At 53.2% G+C, this 24,002-nt stretch overlaps 2 protein-coding genes and 1 pseudogene across 2 annotated transcripts; 1 reads left to right on the top strand and 2 right to left on the bottom strand.

Annotated features, from left to right (window-relative positions):
* Positions 1-1,551: 1,551 nt before the first annotated feature.
* Positions 1,552-2,135, bottom strand: LOC103301320 (UPF0488 protein C8orf33 homolog; annotated as a pseudogene).
* Positions 2,136-7,149: 5,014 nt separating this feature from the next.
* Positions 7,150-15,717, bottom strand: GPKOW (G-patch domain and KOW motifs). The gene is made up of 11 exons (XM_028134925.2): positions 15,533-15,717; positions 14,690-14,844; positions 14,467-14,591; positions 11,647-11,756; positions 10,669-10,882; positions 9,964-10,105; positions 9,356-9,461; positions 9,037-9,160; positions 8,875-8,944; positions 7,613-7,698; positions 7,150-7,518 (listed from the first exon to the last, which is right to left on the bottom strand). The coding sequence occupies exons 1-11, from the start codon at positions 15,706-15,708 to the stop codon at positions 7,384-7,386; spliced, it is 1,443 nt and encodes a 480-aa protein (XP_027990726.2). The 5' UTR covers positions 15,709-15,717; the 3' UTR covers positions 7,150-7,383.
* A 4,436-nt stretch (positions 15,718-20,153) lies between these two features.
* MAGIX (MAGI family member, X-linked) lies at positions 20,154-23,791 on the top strand. Its single transcript, XM_028134921.2, has 6 exons — positions 20,154-20,259; positions 21,080-21,226; positions 21,918-22,000; positions 22,077-22,313; positions 22,392-22,563; positions 23,250-23,791. The coding sequence occupies exons 1-6, from the start codon at positions 20,211-20,213 to the stop codon at positions 23,552-23,554; spliced, it is 993 nt and encodes a 330-aa protein (XP_027990722.1). The 5' UTR covers positions 20,154-20,210; the 3' UTR covers positions 23,555-23,791.
* The last annotated feature ends 211 nt before the right edge of the window (positions 23,792-24,002 follow it).

The following is a 24,002-nucleotide window of genomic DNA, read 5'->3' as shown; positions in this document are numbered from 1 at the left end:
GGAAGGGAGAGGGAGAGAGAGATAGAAATCTCAATGATGAGCCGATCCCTAACTGGTTTGGCTCAGTGGATAGAGCGTCGGCCTGCGGACTGAAGGGTCCCAGGTTTGATTCCGGTCAAGGGCATGTACCTTGGTTGTGGGCACATACCCAGTAGGGAGTGTGCAGGAGGCAGCAGATCGATGTTTTTCTCTCATCAATGTTTCTAACTCTATCCCTCTCCCTTCCTCTCTGTAAAAAATCAATGAAATATATATTTAAAAAAAAGAAATCTCAATGATGAAAGAGAATCATTGATCAGCTGCCTCCTGCATGCCCCCCACTGGGGATAAAGTCTGCAACCCAGGCATGTGCCTTGACCATGAATCATACCGGAAATCACTTGGTTCATCGGTAATGTTCAACCACTGAGCAACACTGACTAGGCTCATGTACTTTTAAAATATATATATATTTTATTGATTTTTTACAGAGAGGAAGGGAGAGGGAGAGAGAGTTAGAAACATCAATGAGAGAGAAACATCAATCAGCTGCCTCCTGCACACCCCGCACTGGGGATGTGTCCGCAACCAAGGTACATGCCCTTGACTGGAATCGAACCTGGGACCCTTGAGCTCACAGGCCGATGCTCTATCCACTGAGCCAAACCGGTTAGGGCATGTACTTTTAATTGTAATGAAATACACATTACATAAAATTTACCATCTTAACTATTTTTAAGAGTACAGTTCAGTAGTGTTAAGGATATATATTTTTAAAATATATTTTATTGATTTTTTACAGAGAGGAAGGGAGAGGGATAGAGAGCTAGAAACATCGATCAGAGAGGAACATGGATCAACAGCCTCCTGCACACTCCCCACTGGGGATGTGCCCGCAACCAAGGCACATGCCCCCGACCGGAATCGAATCTGGGACCCTTCAGTCCGCAGGCCAACGCTCTATGCACCAAGCCAAACCAGCTAGGCAGTATTGTTAAGGATATTTACCAGGTACATTGTTCTACTTCCAATCTCCAGAACTTCATCTTGCAAAACTCTATACCCATTAAACAACTCCCATTTCCCTCTCCCCTAACTCCTGGCAACCATCATTCTACTTTACACTGTTACTGTTTTGTTTCTTTCTGTTTCTGTTTTTACTATTTTTTTTCTTTACTTAAGCACCATCCGGTGTAACAGCATGCCTTTCCTAAGTGAGCACCAATGTGCAATTATGCAGCTTCCCCCTCACCCTCAGCCACAAAGTCTAACCCTGAAACCTGAGCAAGACATTCCTGTCACATGCTGACACTTCAGTTGACTGCAGAAGCCCTTTAAATGGACAATCTTCTTCTAGCAGCAGGAACCATTCATCTGAAAACCTACACATGGGGTCTTGTGCTTGTCAGACAGTATTCAATATGCTGGCCTCACATCTGCCCAGCAGCCATGGTACCAGGTTAACTGACCCTCCACGCACAGACCAACCCCACATCCCTCCTTCTAAGTGCACTCCAGGCAAATCCCTACACCCTGGAGGGCAAGGGGGCAGTTGCAGGATGGGAGGAGAGACTAAAAGAAATGGAACCTAAACTCTTCATTTGGAATGTCCAGGGTGGCCTTGGTTCCCCTTTCTAGGTGGGGCCTACAGACCCTTCAGCTCTTCTTTCTGGAGGCCTCACCTACAGGCTGCACGTGGGCTGAGTGGGCTGCTGTCTTGAGAGCCCACAGGGCTTCGCGCCACTCGGCTTCCATCTGCGCCCTGTAATCCCCAAACAAGGAGCGCATCAGCTGCCTCTTCCTGGGCAGAGGGATTCTTTAGCTGTGCAGGGTTTGGATTGCCCCAATAGCCTGCTCTTTCTGTTTCAGGCCTGGTCTCTGCATCTTGAGGCCCAGTTCCAGCTACTCCACGCACCAGGCCAGTTCCCGAGCCAGCTGCTTCGCCTGGGCCTCCAGGCTTGGAGGGGATTCCTCTGGGGCTGGCTTTTAGCAGGCCTTCCGGGTTCCATTTGACACAAAGGCCCCGATCTGGCTTTTCTTCTTCTTTTGCTTCCTAGATGCTGCGTTGCCTTCACCCTGGAGGTGTCAGTGCACATGGGGTATCCTGGGGCTGGGGCCGCTGGTGTCTCCTGAGCAGGATGTCCTAGGGTCGCCATGTGCTGCAGTCACTGCCACCGGAACCCTCTACATTTTTGTGAATTTGACTACTCTAGATACCACAAAATTTGTCTTTTGGTGACTGGCTTATGCCACTTAGCAAAATATCTTCAAGGTTCATCTGTGTTGCAGCATGTGTTGGAGTTTCCTTCCTTTTAAAAGGTAAATAACATTGCATGCACTACCACATTTCCCCCTTTTTTTGTTTATTTTGTATACTAGAGGCCCTGTGCACGAAATTCGTGCATGGGTGGATCCTTAGGCTTGGCTGGTGATCAGGGCCGATCAGGGCCTTTCAGCTGCAGGCTGGGGCGTTCCTGTCAGCTGCTGGTGAGGCCTGCTGGCAGGGGAGAGGAACTGTGGGAGGTTAGCCGGCCTCGGGGATATTGGCTGTGGGAGCGCACTGACCACCAGGGGGCAGCTCCTGCATTGAGCATCTGCCCCCTGGTGGTCAGTGTGCTTCATAGCGACCTATCATTCCAGTTATTCTGGTCGCTTAGGCTTTTTTTTTTTTTTTAATATATTTTATTGATTTTTTACAGAGAGGAAGAGAGAGGGATAGAGAGTTAGAAACATCGATGAGAGAGAAACATCGATCAGCTGCCTCTTGCACAACCCCTACTGGGGATGTGCCCGCAACCAAGGTACATGCCCTTGACCGGAATCGAACCTGGGACCCTTCAGTCTGCAGGCCGACGCTCTATCCACTGAGCCAAACCAGTTTCGGCCGCTTAGGCTTTTATATATATAGATGCCACACTTCGCTTATTCACTGATGGACACTGGATTGCTTCCACCTTTTGGCTATTGTGAATAATGCTGCTATGAGCATGGGTGTGCAAAATCAATTCTTCTGGCTATATATCCAGAAGTGGAATTGATGGATTAAATAGTAATTCTGTTTTTTTAATTTTGGGGGGAAATGCCATACTATTTTCCATAGCAGCTGCACCATTTTATATTCCGACCAATAGTCATAAAGGTTCCAATTTCTCACATCCTCATCAACACTTCTCTTTTTTTAAAATAGAAGCCATCCTAGTGGGTGTGAGACCCAGATAATTGTCACCTGTATGGCAGTTCCTGAGACACTTCCCCTTACAGAGCTCATCTTTGTTTGACCTGACTCAGAACTGTTTGCATAGCCATTTCAAAACAGTTGGTGGTCATTGTTTAACTCCACAGTTGCCTGTAGTGTTGATAAGAGTTAGAGCAAACAAGAGGTTGACCAATAAACGTGGAAGTAAGAGCCAAAGAATAGAATGTCCAGAGGGGGATTTGAAAAGCTCTGAAGCCCTGGCTGGGTAGGGCCTTTGGTTAGAGCACTGTCCAGCTATGCCAAGATTATGGGTTCGATCCCCAGTCAGGGCACATACAAGAAATCAACCAATGAATGCAAAAATAGGTGGAACAACATATCGATGTTTTTCCTCTCTCTATTCAATACATAAAATTTTTAAAAAGAGAAAAGTTCTGACATATTCCTGGGGATCTGGAAGGACAGATGTAGGTTCATGTGCAAGGCTGTAAGCAGACCCAGAAAAGAACTGAGGTGGCCCTAGGCTCTCACCTCTGTGTAACCTTGAGGCTCTGTGAGAGCAAGAGTGAAGGCTGAGGCAGAGTAGGCTAGGCATTCTGGACATAAGGCAGTACTCACTAACTTTAGGCCCCGTTTTCAAAGGCAGGCTTGGGAGAAATGTTAACTTCAGGAAATCAGAATCTGATGAAAGATCTATTTTAAGTATCATGGTCCATGGAGGAGTTGGAGGGATTGTCCACAACTCCCAGGTTATGCCATGTTGCAGGGCAGACACAGGGGACTGGTGCCCTTCCCCAGGGAGCTCTGAGCCCTTCTCAAGGGTGTTACCAAGATGGATTTATTATGATTTGGAGAAAGGAGTAGGCCTTCTTGACTGCGTGAAGCACACACAGCAGAGGAAGCTGAGTACTGGACATGCCAAATTGGTGATAAGAGTTAGAGCAAACAAGAGGTTGACCAATAAACATGAAAGTCAGAGCTAGGGAATAGAATGTCCAGAGGGGTATTTGAAAAGCTCTGAAGCCCTGGCTGGGTAGGGCCTTTGGTTAGAGCACTGTGTGGCTATGCCAAGATTATTAAAAACTGAGAAGGGCTCTGTCTCAGGTAGAATTTGGTTGCTCCAGGTAACTGGATTCTCAAAAAGGTTATTGTCAAAGAATCCTCAAACTCTAGAATCCCAACCCTTCCCCCGGATTAAAAATACTACCAAACATTCCGGGTGAGGCCGTGCACCCCTGGGTCTGGGAGAGGCCACGTGCCCCGGGGTCCGGGTGAGGCCACGCGCCCCTGGGTCCAGGTGAAGCTGGATCCCGGGTCCGGGTGAGGCCGCGCCCCTGGGTCCGGGAGAGACCACGTGCCCCTGGGTCCGGGTGAGGGCACGCGCCCTTGGGTCCGGGTGTAGCTGAATCCTGGGTCCAGGTGAGGCTGTGTGCCCCTGGATCTGGGTGAGGCTAGGTCCCGGGTCTGGGTGAGGCCGCGCCCCTGGGTCCAGGAGAGGCCACGCGCCCCTGGGTCCGGGTGAGGCCATGTGCCCCTGGGTCCGGGTGAGGCCGCGCATACCTGGGTCCGGGTGAGGCCACGCGCCCCGGGGCCTGGGTGATGCTAGGTCCCAGGTCCGGGTGAGGCCGCTCGCCCCTGAGTCCAGGTGAAGCCGTGCCCCTGCGTCGGGCGAGACCAAACCAGAGGGAGTCGGACCTGCATTACCACCATTTGTCCACCATCCAGAGCTGAAAAGTCAGTGCCGACATGTACACATAAGGAACTGGTGGACATTGAAATTGGGTCTCAAAAGAACTGTTGGTCCAGAAAGAAACTTACTACAGACTGATTCATTTGCCTGTCAGCATAACTATTATTGCTCGTCTCACATTCGGTTCTTATATTTCTAGTAACACATAATCTCACTCATCTAGGGGAAATGATGAACAACATAGACTGATGAACAAGAACAGACCCAGAAACAAGGAGGCATCGATCAGACTGTCGGGCCTCAGAGGGAGGGTAGGAGAGGGTGGGGGTAAGGGGGGAGAGATCAACCAAAGGACTTGTGTGCATGCATACGAGCCTAACCAATGGTTAAGGACAACAGGGGGATGGGGGATGGAAATGGGGGGATGAGGACAAATATGTGACACCTTAATCAATAAAGAAATTAAAAAAAAATACTACCAAGCCTGGAATCCCAAGGGTAGTGTATGCACTCACAATGACTGGATATAGGTGAACTAGGAGTAGGGTTTGTGCCTGCTATCTCCCTTAACAAGCCTGTTTGGTCAATCTTGAAAACAGATGAGTTCTGGAATTAGGGAATGGCAAAAAAGTCAGTCTGTGCAAGTGTACTTCATGTTGGGGTTAGTCAATATTGGAAGGTTCCATAATCATCGCTTACCTTAGGAGCACATGGCTATTCTCATTGTGGCTCTAAACAGCAGTCTGCCCCTGCTTGGCAGTGGGGACAGCAACTTATCTTTACTATCCTGCTCTAGGCGTGTTTTAAGTTCTCTAGCACTGTGCCGCATTCTGACCCATCAGGACTTTGTACCAGTGGCCTAGATCTAACTCAAATCCTACTTATTACATCTATGACTTAGTGACTGGGGATGATTTAGGAACAATTGTGCCACCCTGGCTGGGTAGCTCAGTTGGTTAGAGTCATCCTGATAGGCCAAGGTTTTGGGTTTCATCCCTGCTCAGGGCACATATATCAATCAAATACATGGAATAACAAATTGATGTTTCTTTCTCTCTAAAATCAACAATTTTTTAAATATATATTTATTTCAGAGAGGAAGGAAGAGGGAGAGATAGAAACATCCATGATGAGAGAGAATCATGGATCAGCTGCCTCCTGCAAGTCTCCCACTGGGGATGGAGCCCTCAACCTGGGCAGTGCCCTTGACCGGAATGGAACCTGGGACCTTTCAGTTCGCAGGCCGATGCTCTATCCACTGAGCAAAACCGGCTAGGGCTCAATAACAATTTTAAAAAAAGAAAAAAAAAGTGCCGAAACCGGTTTGGCTCAGTGGATAGAGCGTCGGCCTGCGGACTCAAGGGTCCCAGGTTCGATTCCGGTCAAGGGCATGTACCTTGGTTGCGGGCACATCCCCAGTAGGGGGTGTGCAGGAGGCAGCTGATCGATGTTTCTCTCTCATCGATGTTTCTAACTCTCTATCCCTCTCTCTTCCTCTCTGTAAAAAATCAATAAAATATATTTAAAAAAAGAAAAAAAAAAGAAAAAAAGCAATTGTGCCTAAACTCCGACTTCCCTTGTTGATTTTGTATCTCAGACCATTAAACAGAAAAGTTTGAGGATTCTTTAACAATAACCTTTTTGAGAATCCAGTTACCTGGAGCAACCAAATTCTACCTGAGACAGAGCCCTTCTCAGTTTTTATTTTTTTTTAGAGAGAACATAAGGGAGAGAGAAGCATCTATTTGTTGTTCCACTTATGTATGTATTCACTGGTTGATTCTTTTATGTGCCCTAACCAAGGATGAAACCCAAAACCTTGGCCTATTGGGATGACTCTAATCAACTGAGCTACCTAGCCACAAGGCAAAAGATTTTTTACCTTCAAGCCAAAGTTTTGGGGCTAAAATGGGGTCCATGAAAATAACTGGCTCCTTTGGAAAGGAGTGCTAACATATCCCATTCATGGGTAGATGCTTCCATTCCTCTTCACTGCCATCATTGGACTCAAGTTATGCTCTGAACCAAGATGAGAAGCAGAGCCATTGCTAGGATTCTTGCTCAGAAAATTGTCCAGAGATGTGGTGTTCCAGACTCCATAGTATCTGCTTAGGGGACAGATTTCATAGCTTCCGTGTTCTGAGTGAGTTTGTGAGGGAATGGATCCTTTAAATGGTCTGGTAGCCCAAGCAGGGCAGTAGGGCTGAAAAATGAAGTGGTTCCCACCTCGGCGCACCTCCCACCTCCACTCACAGCTCAGCATACCATTTATGAGCTCTTCATCTAAGTATTTGAAATGCTTTTTATTTTATACAAACTGCTGATAAATACTACGTTTGTTTCCGGCCTCCCTTCTGGTCCATCCATTTCATGCCCAGTCCCTGTCCCAGGGCTGAATTGCAAGTGCAGGACAGAGCAGTGACAAGGCAGGCTTTTGACAATGTACAGAACTGGTAACTGAAAACAACACCACCACCAAACAGTAAGTGGCAACTGGGGAATGGAATGGGTCCACGGGTCAGTCTTCATCTGAGTCAGTGGGGCCTATGTACTCGCAAACAGCATCATAGTGAAGCTCCAGCAGCTGATTCTCTCTCCGCAGCTGCACCACAGCCTGGCTCTTCTCTCTGTCCCAGCTCAGCAGATGGCCCACCTAGAGTAGGGAGAGTTGAAGTCAGCCAGGCCAACCCAGACCCTGGGACATCCCTTGCATGCTCCCACTGCCCGTTCCCAGGTCTGGGACTCACCCTTCCAGCCTGTGGCCCCAGGACCACCATCACCCGTTTGCCCTGGACCTTGGGGATGAGGGTCTCGAGCATGTCTTCCCTGATGCCTGCAGAGAAGGAAAGGGGAGTGAGGTCGGCAGCCAAGGGCCAGAAGGGTCTTTCATGTATTCCCTGGAGCCACCTGTACCCTGTTGACCGATGGGAGTCCTACTACACCCATTTCACAGACGAGGAAACCTAAGGAGCAGTTCCTAGCAATAGTTGTACCAAAGGGAGCATTTACATACAATGATGATGGGTGGTGGTGGTAACAAGACATTGCCTACTATGACCATGTTTAAGCCCTGCCCTGCATGGGGAGTTCAACACACACCCACATAAGGCATCAGTCACAATAGGAAGAAATGGGTCATTTCCAGGCTACTTTTGCAGATGTGGAAAGCGGGGCTCAGATAAGTATCTAACACCGTGTTAGAGGATGCTGGGCCTTGCAAAAAACTTCAACTCTGCCCAACCTCCCAGCTTTCGCCTGGACAGGCTTTTGGACTAAGACAGCCTTTTTAAAAGAATACATTTTTATTGATTTCAGAGAGGAAGGGGGGGGGAGAGAGAGAAAGAGAGAGAAAGAGAAAAAGGGGGGGGGGGGAACATCAATGATAAGAGAAAATCATTGATCAGCTGCCTCGGGCATGCTCCCCAATGGAAATCGAGCCCACAACCCACAACCCGGGCATGTGCCCTGACCAGGAATCGAACCGTGACCTCTTGGTTCGTAGGTTGATGCTCAACCACTGAGCCACGGCAGCCAGGCTAAGACAGCCTTCTTTTTGTGTGTGTGTGTGTGTGTGTGTGTATGTATTTTTTTTATTGATTTCAGAGAGGAAGGGAGGGAGGGAGGGAGGGAGGGAGGGAGGGAGGGAGGGAGGGAGAGGAGGGGGAGAGGGGGGGAGAGAGAGAGCGAGAGAGCGAGAGAGCGAGAGAGCGAGAGAGCGAGAGAGCGAGAGAGCGAGAGAGCGAGAGAGAGAGAGAGAGAGAGAGAGAGAGGGAGGGGGAGAGAGAGAAACATCAATGATGAGAGAGAATCATTGATTGGTGGCTTCCTGCATGCCCCCTACTGGGGATCGAGCCCATAACCCAGGCATGTGCCCTTGACCAGAATCAAACCTGGGACCCTTCACTTCATAGGTTGATGCTCTAGCCACTGAGCCAAACTGGCTAGGGCTAAGACAGCCTTCTTGATCAGCCTCCAGGATGATGACCCAGTGGCCATCCCTCAGACTCACCATCTAGGACCTGGCCTTCATCTGTCCGACACACACAAGTATCTGGGCTGAGGACATCTTCGATTATCATCTGGGGAGAGGGTCAGGGGACATGAGAATGTTAGCGGGTGAAGGGGGCCCAGTCCCTGGGGGAGGAAGGGGACCTAGGCTGCGGGTGCCTACCTTGGTGTTGTAATACTGGCCGCGCTTGTGCAGTTTGTCCACAAAGCGCACACGCAGGTCCCTGTGCAACCAGTGCTGCCTCCTCGAGGCTGCTTTCTCACTCTTGGCTGGAGGCTCATCTTGTCTGTGGAGACAGGGCAGACACCAGGCTTGGTCAGATGTGTGTTCTGGCCGCCCCACCTTTGCTGATGCTGTAAAACCCACCCGCAGTACCGTTTCTAGTTCCTTCTATGCACCTGCCTTTGGAAGCCTTCTCTGACTGCCGGAGCCTCCCCACACCCCTACCTTCCTCTGTCACCCCAGATGCCCAGGGCCCCACCGGTCTGGAAGGTGTTTCCGCTTCTCTTCTGCTCCCTGCCGGGTGGGAAGTTCTGAACCCTTCCGCAACGAGGCTGTTCCGTTATGCTGCCCTGAGGAAGTTTTGCCTGTTCAAGGGGGAGAACCAGGAAAGACCTTCAATGTCTCACCTCAGCCTCAGACCACCTCCCGTCTGCCAAAGTGTGCCTTCTTCCAAGCATGCCTTTGCCTGGACTATTAGAACGCTCTCCCCTTCCTCTCAACTGTCTTGGCCCCCTTCAGGAAGCCTTTCCCAACCGCCACAACCTGTGCCGACAGCGCCTGCCCGAGCCGCCTGCCTAGTGTGGGCTAGGAGTCCCGGGGAGCTCCGCTGGCACCCATCGGCCATCTGCCAAACTGCCCCATTCTGCCGACATGCCTAAAATGCCTTCCTCCCCGGTTATGCCATAATCCTAGCTGCTCTCACCCCCTACCAAAAGAGAGGTTCACCACCCTAAATAGACCTCCCGAGGGTAGGAAATGGTTTCCACACCACACACACACACACACACACACACACACACACACACACACCCCATGCGAGCCCAAGACAAGCCCTCTCATCCCCAGCTAGGTAAGAGGCTCACTCACTGGGATCCAAGGAGTTCTTAGAGTTCTTGCCAAATTCCTGCTGGGAGACAGGCCGTAGGCAGTACTCACTAACAGTCACCATGCGGCTCCCCATGGCCAAGCGAACCATGACCCGGGCATTGTCAGGATCCAGGCCTTCCACCTACAGTGTTGGGAAGAAGTAGTTAGGCAAAGGTTGAGTGGACTCGACCTACGTTCCTAGGACCAAGCTTTCCACCCTTACCTCTAATCGGCCTGACCCGTGTCTCCCCCAGCAGACTGTGACCCCTGAGAGTGGGGACCAAGTTTGGTCCAGGCCAAGTCCTGGAAGGGGAGTCTGACGGATGGCCATTGACATCTGAAGGCTGACTTTGACCCTGAGGTCTGGGACTGGTCCCTGTGTCTCCTCCACCAGACTGTGACCCCTGAGGGCTTGGACCAGGCCTAGTCCCTGTGTTCCCCCCACCAGACGGTGGGGCTTGGGACATATTTTAAGCATTTAATCCTTACGCACTTGTGGCATATGGCATTCTCTCCCCATTAGTTAGAAACTGAGGCTCAGAAAGGCCCAGCAAGTGGCCGCAAGATACCAAATAAGGCAAATAAGGCCTAAACGACAAGGACTCCCAGCCTTTCTATCCCAAACCCAATTCTTCTCCGTCCTGACCCTCACATCAATCTTTCCTGCTGCCCGTCTTTGGCTCCTGGCACATCTCGGTTCCTTACCTTCCCATAGAGGCCTCGGTAAGGGCCAGAAAGAACCACCACAGCTCCTCCTGCTACCAGTCCTTGAGGTTGGTCTTCCTTATCCTTCTCTTGCTCCTCACCTGGCCTCGGCGGGCGGTGGGGGCCGGAGGGGGCCAGGGCCTGGACCTCAGCCAGGTTGGCGCCCAGTCCTAACCCTTTAGGTCTCAGTGAGTTGACAGGGGGCTTCACCACTCTGTAGAGAGCACAAAATATAGGCTTGGTGGGGTATGTAAAGGTCTTCAATGCTCCATTCCCCCCCCCCAACCCCTACCCAAATCCCACCCTTTCAAAATGTTTAAGAGTGTACATCCCCATCTCATGGTAGGAGCACTGTGACCTACAGAAATGGCAATTTCATTAGATTCAACCCAGTAACATGTTAACATATGCCACCCATTACATAAGATCCATAGTATAACCAAATACACTAATATTTGTACAGGGGAAATCATACAAATATTCATACCAAGCAGGAGAAATACACTACAAAACAATGTCAATTCAGGTCACATTTGGCTGCCAAAACATTTATGAAAAAAAGTTTGGTTTTCAGAATTGTTTTGGAGTTTAGAACTGTGGAGAGGGATTGTAAGACTGTGTGGTAGTAGCAAGTGTCTAGTCTATGCTTATTTGGGGCCAGGACCTCCTGCGAGTGCTTTACATGTATAAGTTCACTTATTTCTCACAACAGACCCGGGAGGTCAATGCTGTTATTATGCCCGTTTTTCAGACAAGGAAGCTGATGCCCAGAGAGGCAATCTTTCCATAAGTGGGATCCAATCATGGAGTTTCAAAGGGCAAATAGGAGTTTGAAACAGCAGTGGGAGAGACTCCTGAATTGGTTAGGGTGGTAATGTGCCCTTCCCATGCCTAGATGGTTCTGGGTGGGCAGTAAGCACAGGGGGGTCTCGTTTACTATTCTGTCTGTTGTCCCCATGGCCCTACCCCAGAACTCACTGACTGAAGGTGCGACCGATGCCCTGGCCAGGTTTCCAGCCCATGCCCCGCAACATGGCCAGCCCATACGCCTCCACAGGGACTGCCTCGTAATCGGCCTCCTTGGGCACCTGCGGGTTCAGGAGGAAGAAGGACAGTCAGACTTTGCTCACAGTAGCAGGCCTCTGAAGTGCATTTGCTACCCCCTACTGGGTAACCCTCAATGCTTCTTTTCCAATCAGCTTAAGGGTAACTTTTGATTGACTCTTGCCATCCCTCACTTTACGCCTCTAGTTCAGTCCTTCAGCAGATATTTACAAAGCACCTATTCAGTGCCAGGTACTGTTCTAGGTGCTGGGGATAAGGCAATGAACAAAACAGACACACACAAAAATCCTGACCTTGTGGGGCTTATGTTCTAATTGTAGGACACAGAAGAAGTAAAATACATAAAACATGGTATGTCAGGTGGTGATAAGGTATATGAAGGAAAGGAAAGCAGGTTAAGGAGATGAGAAAGATGAAGAAGGGGGTGTCACTGAGTTGACATTCTGAGGAGAGACCAGACGGAGATAACAGGGAGCCATGAGGATGTGAGAAGGAAGATGCAAAGGCCCTGAGGCAGATAAGATCTGGTAGGTGGGTAAACCATCATGAAAGTAAGTCAACCTGACTGAAACAGAGATGCAGAGGCAGAGAGGGCTGGCAAGAAATTAATTAAGAGAGCTGGTCAGGAGTCACAAGAGGGTGGCAGCCCCAAGGGGGACCAGCTAGTGAGTAACTATAATAGATCAGATGAGAGATGCTAGTGGTTCAGACCAGCATGCCAGTAGTGGATGGGGAGAAGTGGTCAGATTCTAGATGTATTTTGAAAAGGGACATGATAGGATTCTGCTGACAGATTGTATACAGGGTATGAAATAAAGAGGGGAGTTAAAGGTGATGATAAGGTTTCTAGGCTGAGTGAGAGGAAGGATGGATGAAACTGCAAGAGGAGGGAAAATGAGAGAAATGAGGCCAAAGCTAGAACAGGATGGAGAGTGAAGTGAAAGTATTTTGTTTTTTATGATGAGAGAAACCAGAAGACATCTGAAGGCTGATGAGAGCAGTTCAGTCAAAAGAGATGGTGGTCTGGGGCTGTAAGAAAACTAGGCTCCAGCCCTAGCTGGTTTGGCTCAGTGGAAAGAGTGTCAGCCTGCAGACTGAAGGGTCCCAGGTTTGATTCCGGTCAAGGGCATGTACCTGGGTTGCAGACTCAATCCCCAGCCTTGGTTGGGGAGTGTGGGAATACAACCAATCAATGTGTCCCTCTCACATTGATGTTTCTCTCTCTCCCTCTTCCTCCTACTCTCTCTAAAAATTAGTAGAAAAATATCCTCAGGTGAGCATTAAAACAAAGAAAGAAAGAAGAAAGAAAGAAAGAAAGAAAGAAAGAAAGAAAGAAAGAAGAAAAGAAAACTAGGCTTCAAAGAAGCACTGCAGCCCTGGCCGAGTAGCTCAGTTGGTTAGAGCCGTGGTCAGCAAACTGCAGCTCGCGAGCCACATGCGGCTCTTTGGCCCCTTGAGTGTGGCTCTTCCACAAAATACCATGGCCTGGGCGAGTCTATGTTGAAGAAGTGGCATTAGAAGAAATTTAAGTTTAAAAAATTTGGCTCTCAAAAGAAATTTCAATCGTTGTACTGTTGACATTTGGCTCTGCTGACTAATGAGTTTGCCGACCACTGGGTTAGAGCATCATCCTGCTATGCTAAAGTTGTGGGTTCAATCCCCAGTCAGGACACATAAAGAATCAACCAATGAATGCATAAGTAAGTGGAATAACAACTCAATGTTTCTTTCTTTCTCCCTTCCTCTCTAAAACCAATAAATAAAAATTTCAGAACAAAACAACAAAAGGCACTGCAAAAAACTGTGAGTAAACAGGTAAAATGTAGGTCTCTGGGTATGAAAGACAGACTTGGTTCCTTCTGTAGACACAACCCTCACCTCTCATGGTCTTACCTCTCATCATCACTCCCTCAATTCTTTTTTTTTAAATATATTTTTATTGATTTCAGAGAGGAAGGGAGAGGGAGAGAGAGAGATAGAAACATCAATGATGAGAGAGAATCATTGATCGGCTGCCTCCTGCCCGCCCCACACTGGGGATCGAGCCTGCAACCCGAGCATGTGCCCTGACCGGGAATCGAAACCGTGACCTCCTGGTTCATAGGTTGACACTGAACCACTGAGCCACGCTGGCCGGGCTCCCTCAATTCTTTATACTCACTCCAGACACACAAGTTGCCTCCATGTTGGATACGTTATCACATAGATTTCCTGCCAAAATGCCATTGTCTGGGTTGCTGCTGCCATTAGGAGTACTCACCCTGCTCTTCTTTTTCTCACTAAACCCTAGCTGTCCTTCCAAGTCTCCCTCCTACGATTCTTGTCTCAGTCTCCATCATCTGTAGCCAGTAGGTTTCCTTGCTTCCATCTGCTTACTAGTCTGTTCTGCTCGCAGCAGCCAGAGAAATCATGCCTTGTCCCTTCTCTGCTCAGGGCCCTCTCATGGCTCTCATCCCATTCAGAGTAAATCCAAAGCCGTCACCATAGCCCACAAGGGCCTGCTTGATGTAGCTACCATTTCTGACCTCATTTACTACCCCTCCCCTTCACTCATTCCAATCCCGTTACATCAATCTCCTTGGTGTTCCTCAAACACTCCAAAGGATGGAAGGAGGAAGGGGTAGGCAGCAGGCCTCTACTACACACACAGACTTTCCCTGCTCTGTGCAGGGAAGGCCTGGCAGATAGGGAAAAGAGCGGCTGGGGCAGGAGGGGGGTGAGGGGCCAGCTCACTGTCTCAGCCCGGGGCTCGCTGCCTGCCCCTTCCTCGTTGGGGGTGCATCTTTTCTGGATCATGGGGATAGCGAGCGTGGGGTCGACACCCGCATTCTCTCTTTCCTCCAGAGACTTCTTGGATTCTAAGGAAGAATGGGAGGGAGCAATGAGGTCCCACCATACCCTTCCACTTTTCTAGTGTTCTTCCTTCACCGGGGCAAGGCAAAGAGGGATCACTCACCCTCAATGAGCTCCTTCACAGCCTGGGTCAGCACCCCATCCCCAGTGACCTCAATATCTGTGGATAGGCCAGGGGCCTGGGTTAGTGGCTGCCTTCGAAGGTCATTCTGGATCAAAGGGATGACGAGCTCCTTGGGGGCTTCTGAGGGACTCACGCTGATGTAAACACAGAGGGATTAAGTCGGAAGAGTAGCCTGGTCAGTGGTGCTGAGCCACAACCCTTCATTCAGAGGAAACACAGAGCCAAACTCACCCACAGGCCCACGGACCAGGCTCTGTCTGGTTCTTCAGTTACATCTCTGGATAGAACCAGAGAACCTTCTTTGGATCCCCTCTTCCACCCCCAACAATTACCTGTGCCTTTCAGTAATCAGTCCTCAGTCAATGGCTTCCACAATGACCCACAAATCACCATCTTCAGTCCAGACTCTCTCCAGAGCTCCAGGCTCCACACCCGCCTTTCCAAATTAGGCCGTGGATGGCCTCCCCCAACCTCAATCTGCCGCTTCATTCCGTTCCCATATCGGAGAAGCCCCACCATTTCAGTTAAGACACTAGGGTCCTGTCATTCTCTCCTTTTCTTCTTTCAGAACGCACACACCTCAGGGCTCCCAAATCCTAAAGACACCCCCCTCTCAGGATGTATTCCCTCTCGTCAATCCCCAGGGCCATCAGGCTCAGTTCTTCCTGTCCTACAAACTCCCGCCTTCTCTCCTCCACGAATTTCCTCACGCGGTACTCAGGCTTCCCAGGCCACTGGCACCGAGACAGCCAACTCAGACTGCACCCTCCCCCTTGCACCCACCGCACCGATTTCCAAGGGTTGAAAGAACCAGCGCTTCACCTCTGCAGCTTCCTCCCTTCCACGGTCTTCAAGAAATCCTTCTCTTCCGCAGCCGTACCCCGGTCTTCTCCCCGGTCGGCCAGCCGTCTTCGGGCAACCGTACGACTGAAGCTAAACGAAATTGGGGCAGTAGAGGGTCCCACGGGCCGCGAAACACCTTCTTCAGAGTCCGCCATCTTGCTCCTCTTCCCAGGACCGCGCGCTGCTTGCTGGGAAGTTTAGTTTGGGCTCAGTTTGCCGGGGGCCGGAGGACGGGCGCGTGAACTACATTTCCCATGAAGCACCGCGGCATCTACCCGTGAAGACGAATCAGGGGCCGTGGGAAGTAATTGCCGCTTTTACTTCAGAGACGCACTTAGCGCCAAGCATGCTGGGAAATGTAATTCCTCCGGGAGGTAGGCGTGATAAGAGGTGGTGTCATTCTTGCCCTGCATTCATTTCTTCGTGTAGGTATCTTGCAAGTATTTATTGATCGCCTACTGTGTACATGTTACTGTGCCCTATTGGTGTGGAAAGTGTAGGTAAGATAAATAATTAAGGGGGGAGGGAATCTGTGAATACCAGTTGTATTTGTAAAATAATACAAAATAGACATGTAAATAATGCCCACCGATGCAAGATTTAATACTTGACAAGCTTTAGGTTCAAATATTAATAAAACAGCCCCGACCGGTGGTTAGAGCGTCGGCCTGCGCAAAGAAGGTTCGCGGGTTTGATTCCCAGTCAAGGGCACATGCCCTGGTTGCAGGCTCCATCCCTAGTAGGGGATGGGCAGGAGGCGGCCAATCAATGATTCTCTCTCATCATTGATGTTTCTGTCTTCCGCTCCCTCTCCCTCTCCCTTCCTCTCTGAAATCAATAAAAATATAAAATAATAATTAAAAAAAAAATAAATAAAATAGACCTCCTCCTCTTTAGAGGCTTATAGTCCAGTAGGGAACAATGACACGCAAATCCTTGGGGCGCAGGCCCATTGGGGCCCCCGCCCTGCGTACCAGCGCCACCACGTCGACCGCGGCTCTTGCCGCCAGGGGGCGCCAGGAGCTGACTGGCGCTGGGCCCCACTGGCTGGGGAGCATGGCGGCCTGCTCCGGGAGGGTGGGGGAGAACGGGTCAGAAAAACCCCGAGCTCGGCGAACCCCCACACTCCCCGACGTCCAAAGACCTAGAAGGCCTCTCAGGATCCCCGGAGCCCCTCCCACTCCCGCGGGAGTTCCGGAGGTCGCTGACTGTCCCTCTCATCCTCTGTGAACCCCAGCCTTCGCGGGTACGCGTGTGGACCCCCCCCCCCCCCCCGTCTCCACGACATCCCTGAGGACAGCTGTTTGGCCCAGTATTCCTGCACCCTCCGAAGGCCCCGTGACTGTCTCTGCAACTCTCCGAATGCCCCTTCCTCACCCTCATTCCAAACTCTTACCCCGCAATACGAGAGGGACCCCGACTTCCCCAGATGTCCCACGAGAACACGGTCTCTCCCGTTCCCCACCCCCGTGGCCCGGGACTCCCGACTCCCCCTCCAGATGCCCTGGGCAATGCCCCAGGCCCACGTCCTGGCCCCGGATTGCCCCTCAGCTTATCCCCACGGGCCCGCATCTAAGCCCCCGAAATTCATCAAAGACCCAGTGACCCTGGGCAGGCCCCTCCCGCACATCCCCCAGAGGCTCCTGAGAGTCCCCCCTCCTCCTAAGCTGGCGGGCAGTCCCGTGGCGCGGGTGCGGTAGGGGGCCTCAAGCTCAGCCCGGGTCGCTGGGACCGGGCTGCCTGTGTATCACCTATCAGAAGGCACAGGAAGGAGCACACAGGCGGGGCGAGGTGTGCGGGAGACGCGCCCGCCCTCTCTCCCCGGTGCGGGCCTCTATGACCCAGTCACCCAGGTGGACGCACAGCCGCCAAGGACGCATTTGGAGCGCACTCACCTGCCCGCCCGCTCTGGCCTGGACCTGGTGGGGCCGGCCTGTTCTCTGTCTGGCGCCTCAGCCGGGCTGGGTGACCTACCTGGCGTTCTGCAAGGAGGCCTGGCTGTGGGCAACAGCGCTAGGCCTCGCTCTACCCTGGCGTGCCTCTCTTATCCCTGGACCCTGGGCTGGGGCCCTTCTTCCACCCAGGGAACGTTGTTATTCCACATGTAAGAAGGGGAAGTCGGGAAGTCGAGTGCAGAGAAGTTAGACTCCGTGCCCAGACCTAACACCTAAAAATGAGATGCAGAACTGGAGCCCAAGTTACCTGGGAACTCTGCAGCCTCCAACAGAGCTTTGCACATAGTAGGTGTGGAGAGCAGCTACAGCGTTTGGACAGGTTCAAGCCTGGGACTAGTGAGAGGTCACGATCCTCTTGTGGCAAAGCGATGTGCAAGTCCCAGCACAATTATAGCCAAAGGCTATAGTTGTAAGCTTATCCTTATGGTCCGAACCCGTGGTCCCACTTCGCTAAGTGACATGGGCTGTGGGAGGTGCAGCAAGTAAACAAAGCTTGATCAGGTGCATGTAATTGAGTAGATTCCACCCCCCCCAGAACATTGTAAACATCTTGACCACGCCCTTACTTTGCCTCCTGGAATCTGGCTATAAAATAAAGACTGGGCTTGCAGGCTGTAGGCTGTCTCTCCATCAGAGAGGAGCGTCCCACCTAGCCCCAGCTTTATTCTCTTGTCTGTCTTTTCTCCATCCTTCACCACCCCCTCTCAGGTTCACCCATGGCCATGCCAGCTCAGCACAAGTAGGCACTCAGTAACTGTGCAGTGAATATCTGCCTAAGCCAGTCCCTACTGAGGAACTAGTGGGCTGGGGAGGGGCTGCCCTTGGAACCTTTGGGGCCATGGGAGGGCTTAGGACCCTGAGCCTGGTAGGGTTGGGGGCTCAAAAACCGGGGAAGGGCAGGTCCCCTGGAGAGTCGAGAGGCAGTTGGGTCCTGGACTTGAGGACGCTTTGAAGGCACCTTGGTGGGAGGGGACACCAGCCAATGAGAGGGGAGAAATGAAGCTCTTTCCGGATTTGAAAAGGTGTGGGATGTCTGGGGACAGAGGCCCGAGAGGGGGAGCAATTGGGCGCAGAGCTACTGTAGTGGAAGGAGAAATGGGGACAGTGAGAGACAGCCTGTGACTACCACTTCATGGAGGAAGAAGCAGGGCTGCAGGGGCTTGGGCACCTGCCCAGGGCCCAGCAGCCAGGTGACAACAGCACCAGCTTCAGGCAACTCATCCCCAGCATTCACTTGGTCCCTGACTGTTTCACTATAGGCTGTGGATGCACGGTGTCCTGATGTCCATTCTGGCTGGCTGGGCAACCTCTCTCATCCACCTTTCTTGGTCCCAGTGCTGTCATAGGTGACCGGGGCTGCATGGTCTCTGCTTTCATTCCTCCTGTGGTCCCCTGCCTCCCCCACCTCTGACCTGACCAGATACCCTAGCCCAGTGGTCGGCAAACTCATTAGTCAACACAGCCAAATATCAACAGGACAACGATTGACATTTCTTTTGAGAGCCAAATTTTTTAAACTTAAACTTCTTCTAACACCACTTCTTCAAAATAGACTCGCCCAGGCCGTGGTGTTTTGTGGAAGAGCCACACTCAAGGGGCCAAAGAGCCGCATGTGGCTCGAGAGCCGCGGTTTCCCAACCACGGCTCTAGGGCCTAGGCAATCCTCAAGACCCAAGCCATGGCCCCAGATTGCTCAAGGGGCCTCAAGCTCAGCCCCCGAGTGGAGTGGGGACACACTGAACCTCCTTCACTGCTCTACCCCACTCTCAATATTCCCAGCTCTAAAGGTGCAGAGGGCAGCTTCCATTCCTGTGCTGGGGGTTTCCTGAACTGGTGGATAGGGTAGGGAGGTCCTTACAGGTTGGGGAACGGGAGATTGAGGCTCTGTAGATCCCTCAGTGGGATAGACTTGCAAACTGGGGCATTATTGAAAGGCCAGAATGCATGGATGATGAGGGCAGGCTGCCAAGCACGGGAAGCCTCAATGCTTCAGAAATGGGACGGGGAGCCCTGACCGGTGTGGCTCAGTGGATAGAGCGTCGGCCTGCAGACTTAAGGGTCCCAGGTTCGATTCCAGTCAAGGGCATGTACCTTGGTTGTGGGCACATCCCCGGTAGGGAGTGTGGGCAGCTGATGGATGTTTCTAACTCTCTAACCCACTCCCTTCCTCTCTGTAAAAAATCAATAAAATATATTTTTAAAAAAAGAAGAAAAAAAAAAGAGATGGGACGGGGAGCTTGCCAATTGGGTGGGTGCTCAAGGGTCTGCAGGTGGGGAATTTCTTCAACGAAGATGGTTAGTCCTGGGGATTTTGTGAAGGAATGGGGTGTACAAGGACAGTCTCAGGGATGAATTGTAGGGGCAGGGGCCCTGGAGATGGGCAAGGGTTCTCAGAGAGGCATGCCACCAGGGCTGCAAACCTGGGGAAAGGAACAAGGATTAGGGCTGAGCGAGCGGTGCTCGGGTCCCAGAGAATGCTGGCAAGGTTGGGTTCAGACAGAAGGCAGAGCGAGGCCAAGCGCTGGCGCCCACAGCCAGGCCTCCTTGCCTGCCGCCAGGTAGGTCACCCCGCCGGCTGGGGCGCTAGGCACGGAACAGGCCGGCCTCACCTCGGCCAGGCCGGGCGGGCAGCCAGGTGAGTGCGCGCGGGCGCTCCGAACGCGTCGCGGGAGGCTGTGTGGCCACCGGGGCGACTCTGGGTCATGGAGGCGCGCACGAGGGGCGCCACGGACCCTAGGGGGAGCAGAGGAGGTACGGCGGTGGCAGGGGGGGGAGGGGGGAGGGTAGGCGCGTCTCCCGCACACCCCGCCCCGCCTGTGCGCTCCTTGCCGTGCCTTCTGACAGGTGGTAAACAGCAGCCTGGTACCCGGGCGGCGGCGGCAGGCAGGGGCCCAGCGACCCGGGCTGAGCTCGAGGCCCCCTACCCCCTGCCTGCCACGGGGCTGCGCGCCAGCTTAGGAGTTGGGGGGCTCTCAGGAGCCTCTGGGGGGGGGGATTGCGGGAGGGGCCTGCCCAGGGTCACTGGGTCTTTGATGAATTTCGGGGGCGTAGATGCGGGCCCGTGGGGATAAGCTGAGGGGCAATCCGGGGCCAGGACGTGGGCCTGGGGCATTGCCCAGGGCATCTGGAGGGGGAGTCGGGAGTCCCGGGCCCCGGGGGGGTGGGGAACGGGAGAGACCGTGTTCTCGTGGGACATCTGGGGAAGTCGGGGTCCCTCTCGTATTGGGGGGTAAGAGTTTGGAATGAGGGTGAGGAAGGGGCATTCGGAGAGTTGCAGAGACAGCCACGGGGCCTTCGGAGGGTGCAGGAACACTGGGCCAAACAGCTGTCCCCAGGGATGTCGTGGAGGCCGGGGGGGGGGGGGGAGAGGAGGGTGTCCACACGCGTACCCGCGAAGGCTGGGATTCACAGAGGATGAGAGGGACAGTCAGCGACCTCCGGAACTCCCGCGGGAGTGGGAGGGGCTCCGGAGATCCTGAGGGGCCTTCTAGGTCTTTGGACGTCGGGGAGTGTGGGGGTTCGCCGAGGTCGGGGTTTCGCTGAACCATTCTCCCCCATCCGTCCGGAACAGGCCGCCGCGCTCCCCAGCCAGTGGGCCCCAGCGCTAGGCAGCTTCTGGCGCGGCTGGACGCGCGCCCCCTGGCGGCCAGAGCCGCGGCCGATGTGGCGGCGCTGGTACGCAGGGCGGGGGCCACATTGGGTCTACGCCCCAAAGATGGTGAGTGCGGGGGCGTGGGGGGTGAGCGGGAGCGGGGGCGGACTGGAGCTGGGCTCCCAGGGTGTGAGTTAGGAGGACAGGGCTTGGAGGGAGATTCGAGGGCGGGGGGCCTTGGGTTATCCTAGAATATTCCTAGGAGGTGACACCTGGAGGGTTATGGCAGTAGGTGAGTGTTGGAAGATTGGTTGAGGGTGCGAGGATCCCCAGCAGGGAGGCTTTGAATGTCACTCCTGAGGAAGCCGGGCCTGGAAAATGTGCAGAGCGAGCACTGAGTTAAGGGCGGGCCTGGAGGGTGGAGCCTATAAATGCATTGTGGCTGGGATCTCAAAATGTCAGGAATTGGTTGAGATTTATAGGCTATTAGAGGGTGGGGCCTGGAATGTTCCGGAGTCAAATCCTGGAGTTGCACTCTCCAAGGTGGGCCTGTGGTTTATTTGAGGTGCAAGGTCCCAGTGTAATTAGAAGGAGGTAGGAAGGTGTGGGGAATGATTCAAAGAGCCAGGGCTGGGATTATTAAATCGGGATCAGGACCGTCATTTGAGTGTGTGGAGACTAGTTCAACGGGCAGGCAATTCTGTCTGTGCAGTCTAGAGGCAAGTCCATGAGATGAGGCTAGAATGGCAACTCACGGGGCAGGACCTAGGCAGTTTACATGGAGGTCAACCCTGGATTCCCTCCACTCATCCCCCAGCCATTAGCGAGCTGCATTCTGCGGACATAGAGGTCACGGACAGTCGCCTGCCTAATCCCACTTTCGTGGAACACCGGCCCCAGGTACCACCTAGTCCTCCTAATCCAGGGCACCTGCCTCGAGACTGGCAATGTATGTACACTCCTGTCCTTACTCTAGCATCGTCGGTCAGAGACCTTGGGGACACGCACTGTGCCGCCCCAAGTGACTCAGATGAAGCCACGTTATGCTTCAAAGCCACCTCAGGCCTCTGGTCCGTTCTGTGTGGAGCTGGTGCGAGGGTCTGCAGGCTTTGGCCTCACACTGAGTGGAGGCCGAGATGAGGCCAGGGACACCCCCCTGGCGGTGCGGGGGCTGCTGAAGGACGGGCCAGCACAGCGCAGCGGTTGCTTGCAGGTGAGCCTGCCCTCTTCCTCGGTCAGGGTGCTCTCCACCTGCCCTTCCTACAACACCCCTCGCCTTGTACTCCCACAGGCTGGTGACCTGGTGCTTCAAGTCAATGGAGAGTCAACTCAGGGTCTCACCCACGCCCAGGTCGTGGAGCGGATTCGCAGGGGTGGCCCCCGGCTGCACCTGGTGCTGAGCAGGCCTCTTGAGACCCACCCCAGCAAGCCTGAGAGGGGGGGCGGACCCCAGAAAGGAGATGGTGGGTTTCCCCGGGGGAGAAGGATCTGGGATCTGTAAAGGGAAGGAGAGGGTCACAGAATAGAGAGGCTGGGGTACTGGGTGAGAAGGGTTTGGTGGTCTCAGTGGGGAAGGTTGGGAGTTTGGTATCTGTGAGGGGGTCATGGCATCCTCAAAAGTGGGGGTGAGGTGGGGAGGGTCTCAGCATGAGAAGGTACTGAGAGGGGGGAAGAAGGAAGGGGTCTGGGTGAAAACGGGTGTTGGGAAGGAAGCGTGGCCCTTGGAGGGGAAGGCTGAGTGGGGTGAGTGGGAAGGGGGTGGGAAGGCGATGCAGAGGGTAGGGGACCTAGTTCCTAAAGACAAGGGCTCATAAGGGGAAGGGTTGGGAGTAGAGGGAGGTGGCTTGTGCAATGGGAGACTTTAGGGACTTAGATGGGAGGGGTTTGATTTCCTTTGGGGGTTGTGGGAAATGATTTCTGAGGGTTGAGCGGTTCTGGATCCAGGAGGGGCAGGGTCTCTGGAAAGGAGGTGCTGGGTGTTCTGAGGGGTAGTGTCTGTTCCTGAAGGACCTGTCCAGGCCTTGATGGAAGGTTTCTACAAAGGGCGGAGTCTCTGTCTCAGCACTTGGCGTCTTCTGGCCACCTTTGGACAAGGGGCCAGCTCTCTATACAACTCCCCCAATCTAACCTGCGTTCCTACCATTCCCAGATCGCAGCCCAGATCCTGGGGGACCAGAGGCAACGAGGTCTCCTAGCGCCAGCGCTTCCCCACTTCATCCCCCTCAATCCCGTACGACGCCCAAGACCCGGCCCAGCCTGGAGCCCACCCCAGAGGGGGCAGCAGACGGCCTTGGGGTTCCTCCGGAGCGCCGCACGCAGGACCCAGACGACCGATCCCCGGGTTCCCCGGGGCCCTGGCTGGTGCCCAGCGAGGAACGGCTCTCGCGGGCCCTAGGTGTCCCGGCGACCACGCAGCTGGCCCTGGAGATGGCAGCTGGAAGGCGGAGGCACTGAGCATATCTGACGGCTGGGTGCTCACTTGTACTGCCCCACCTGGACCCCGCGGGCTCCGTGCGCCTCGCATTAGCCTCGCCAGCAGAACTGCCACTTGGCCTGGTCCCCCCTCCCGCTGCTGTTCAGTCGGCCAGCCTGAGTTCCCCTCGCGGTGTCAGTGGTATGGCCCTCTCTCCCGCCCGCCTGCGCTTCTTGTTTCGGGCGGGGGAGGTAATAAATCGGTCCGCTCCGTCTTGACTTGCCAGGTGCTCTAGGCGGGGTGGGGCTCCCCAGTCCACCCGGTAAAGGAGGGGGAGGGACAATCCGGATGTGAGAAGGGCCTCTTCTTGCAACCACTGACAAGTACTGTTCCTTTCATGCTTCTAGAGAAGTCTCTGCCCAGCCCGGCTGGGTTCTCCCCACTCCATTTCCCTTCGCCAACTCCTGCTTCTTAAGCCACTCATTGATG

This window comes from Eptesicus fuscus, chromosome 1 (genome assembly GCF_027574615.1).
Source record: "Eptesicus fuscus isolate TK198812 chromosome 1, DD_ASM_mEF_20220401, whole genome shotgun sequence".
Taxonomy (NCBI): Eukaryota; Metazoa; Chordata; class Mammalia; order Chiroptera; family Vespertilionidae; genus Eptesicus; species Eptesicus fuscus.
The sequence above is the reverse complement of the archived record's forward strand: the minus strand, read 5'-3'. Positions and strand labels throughout refer to the sequence as shown.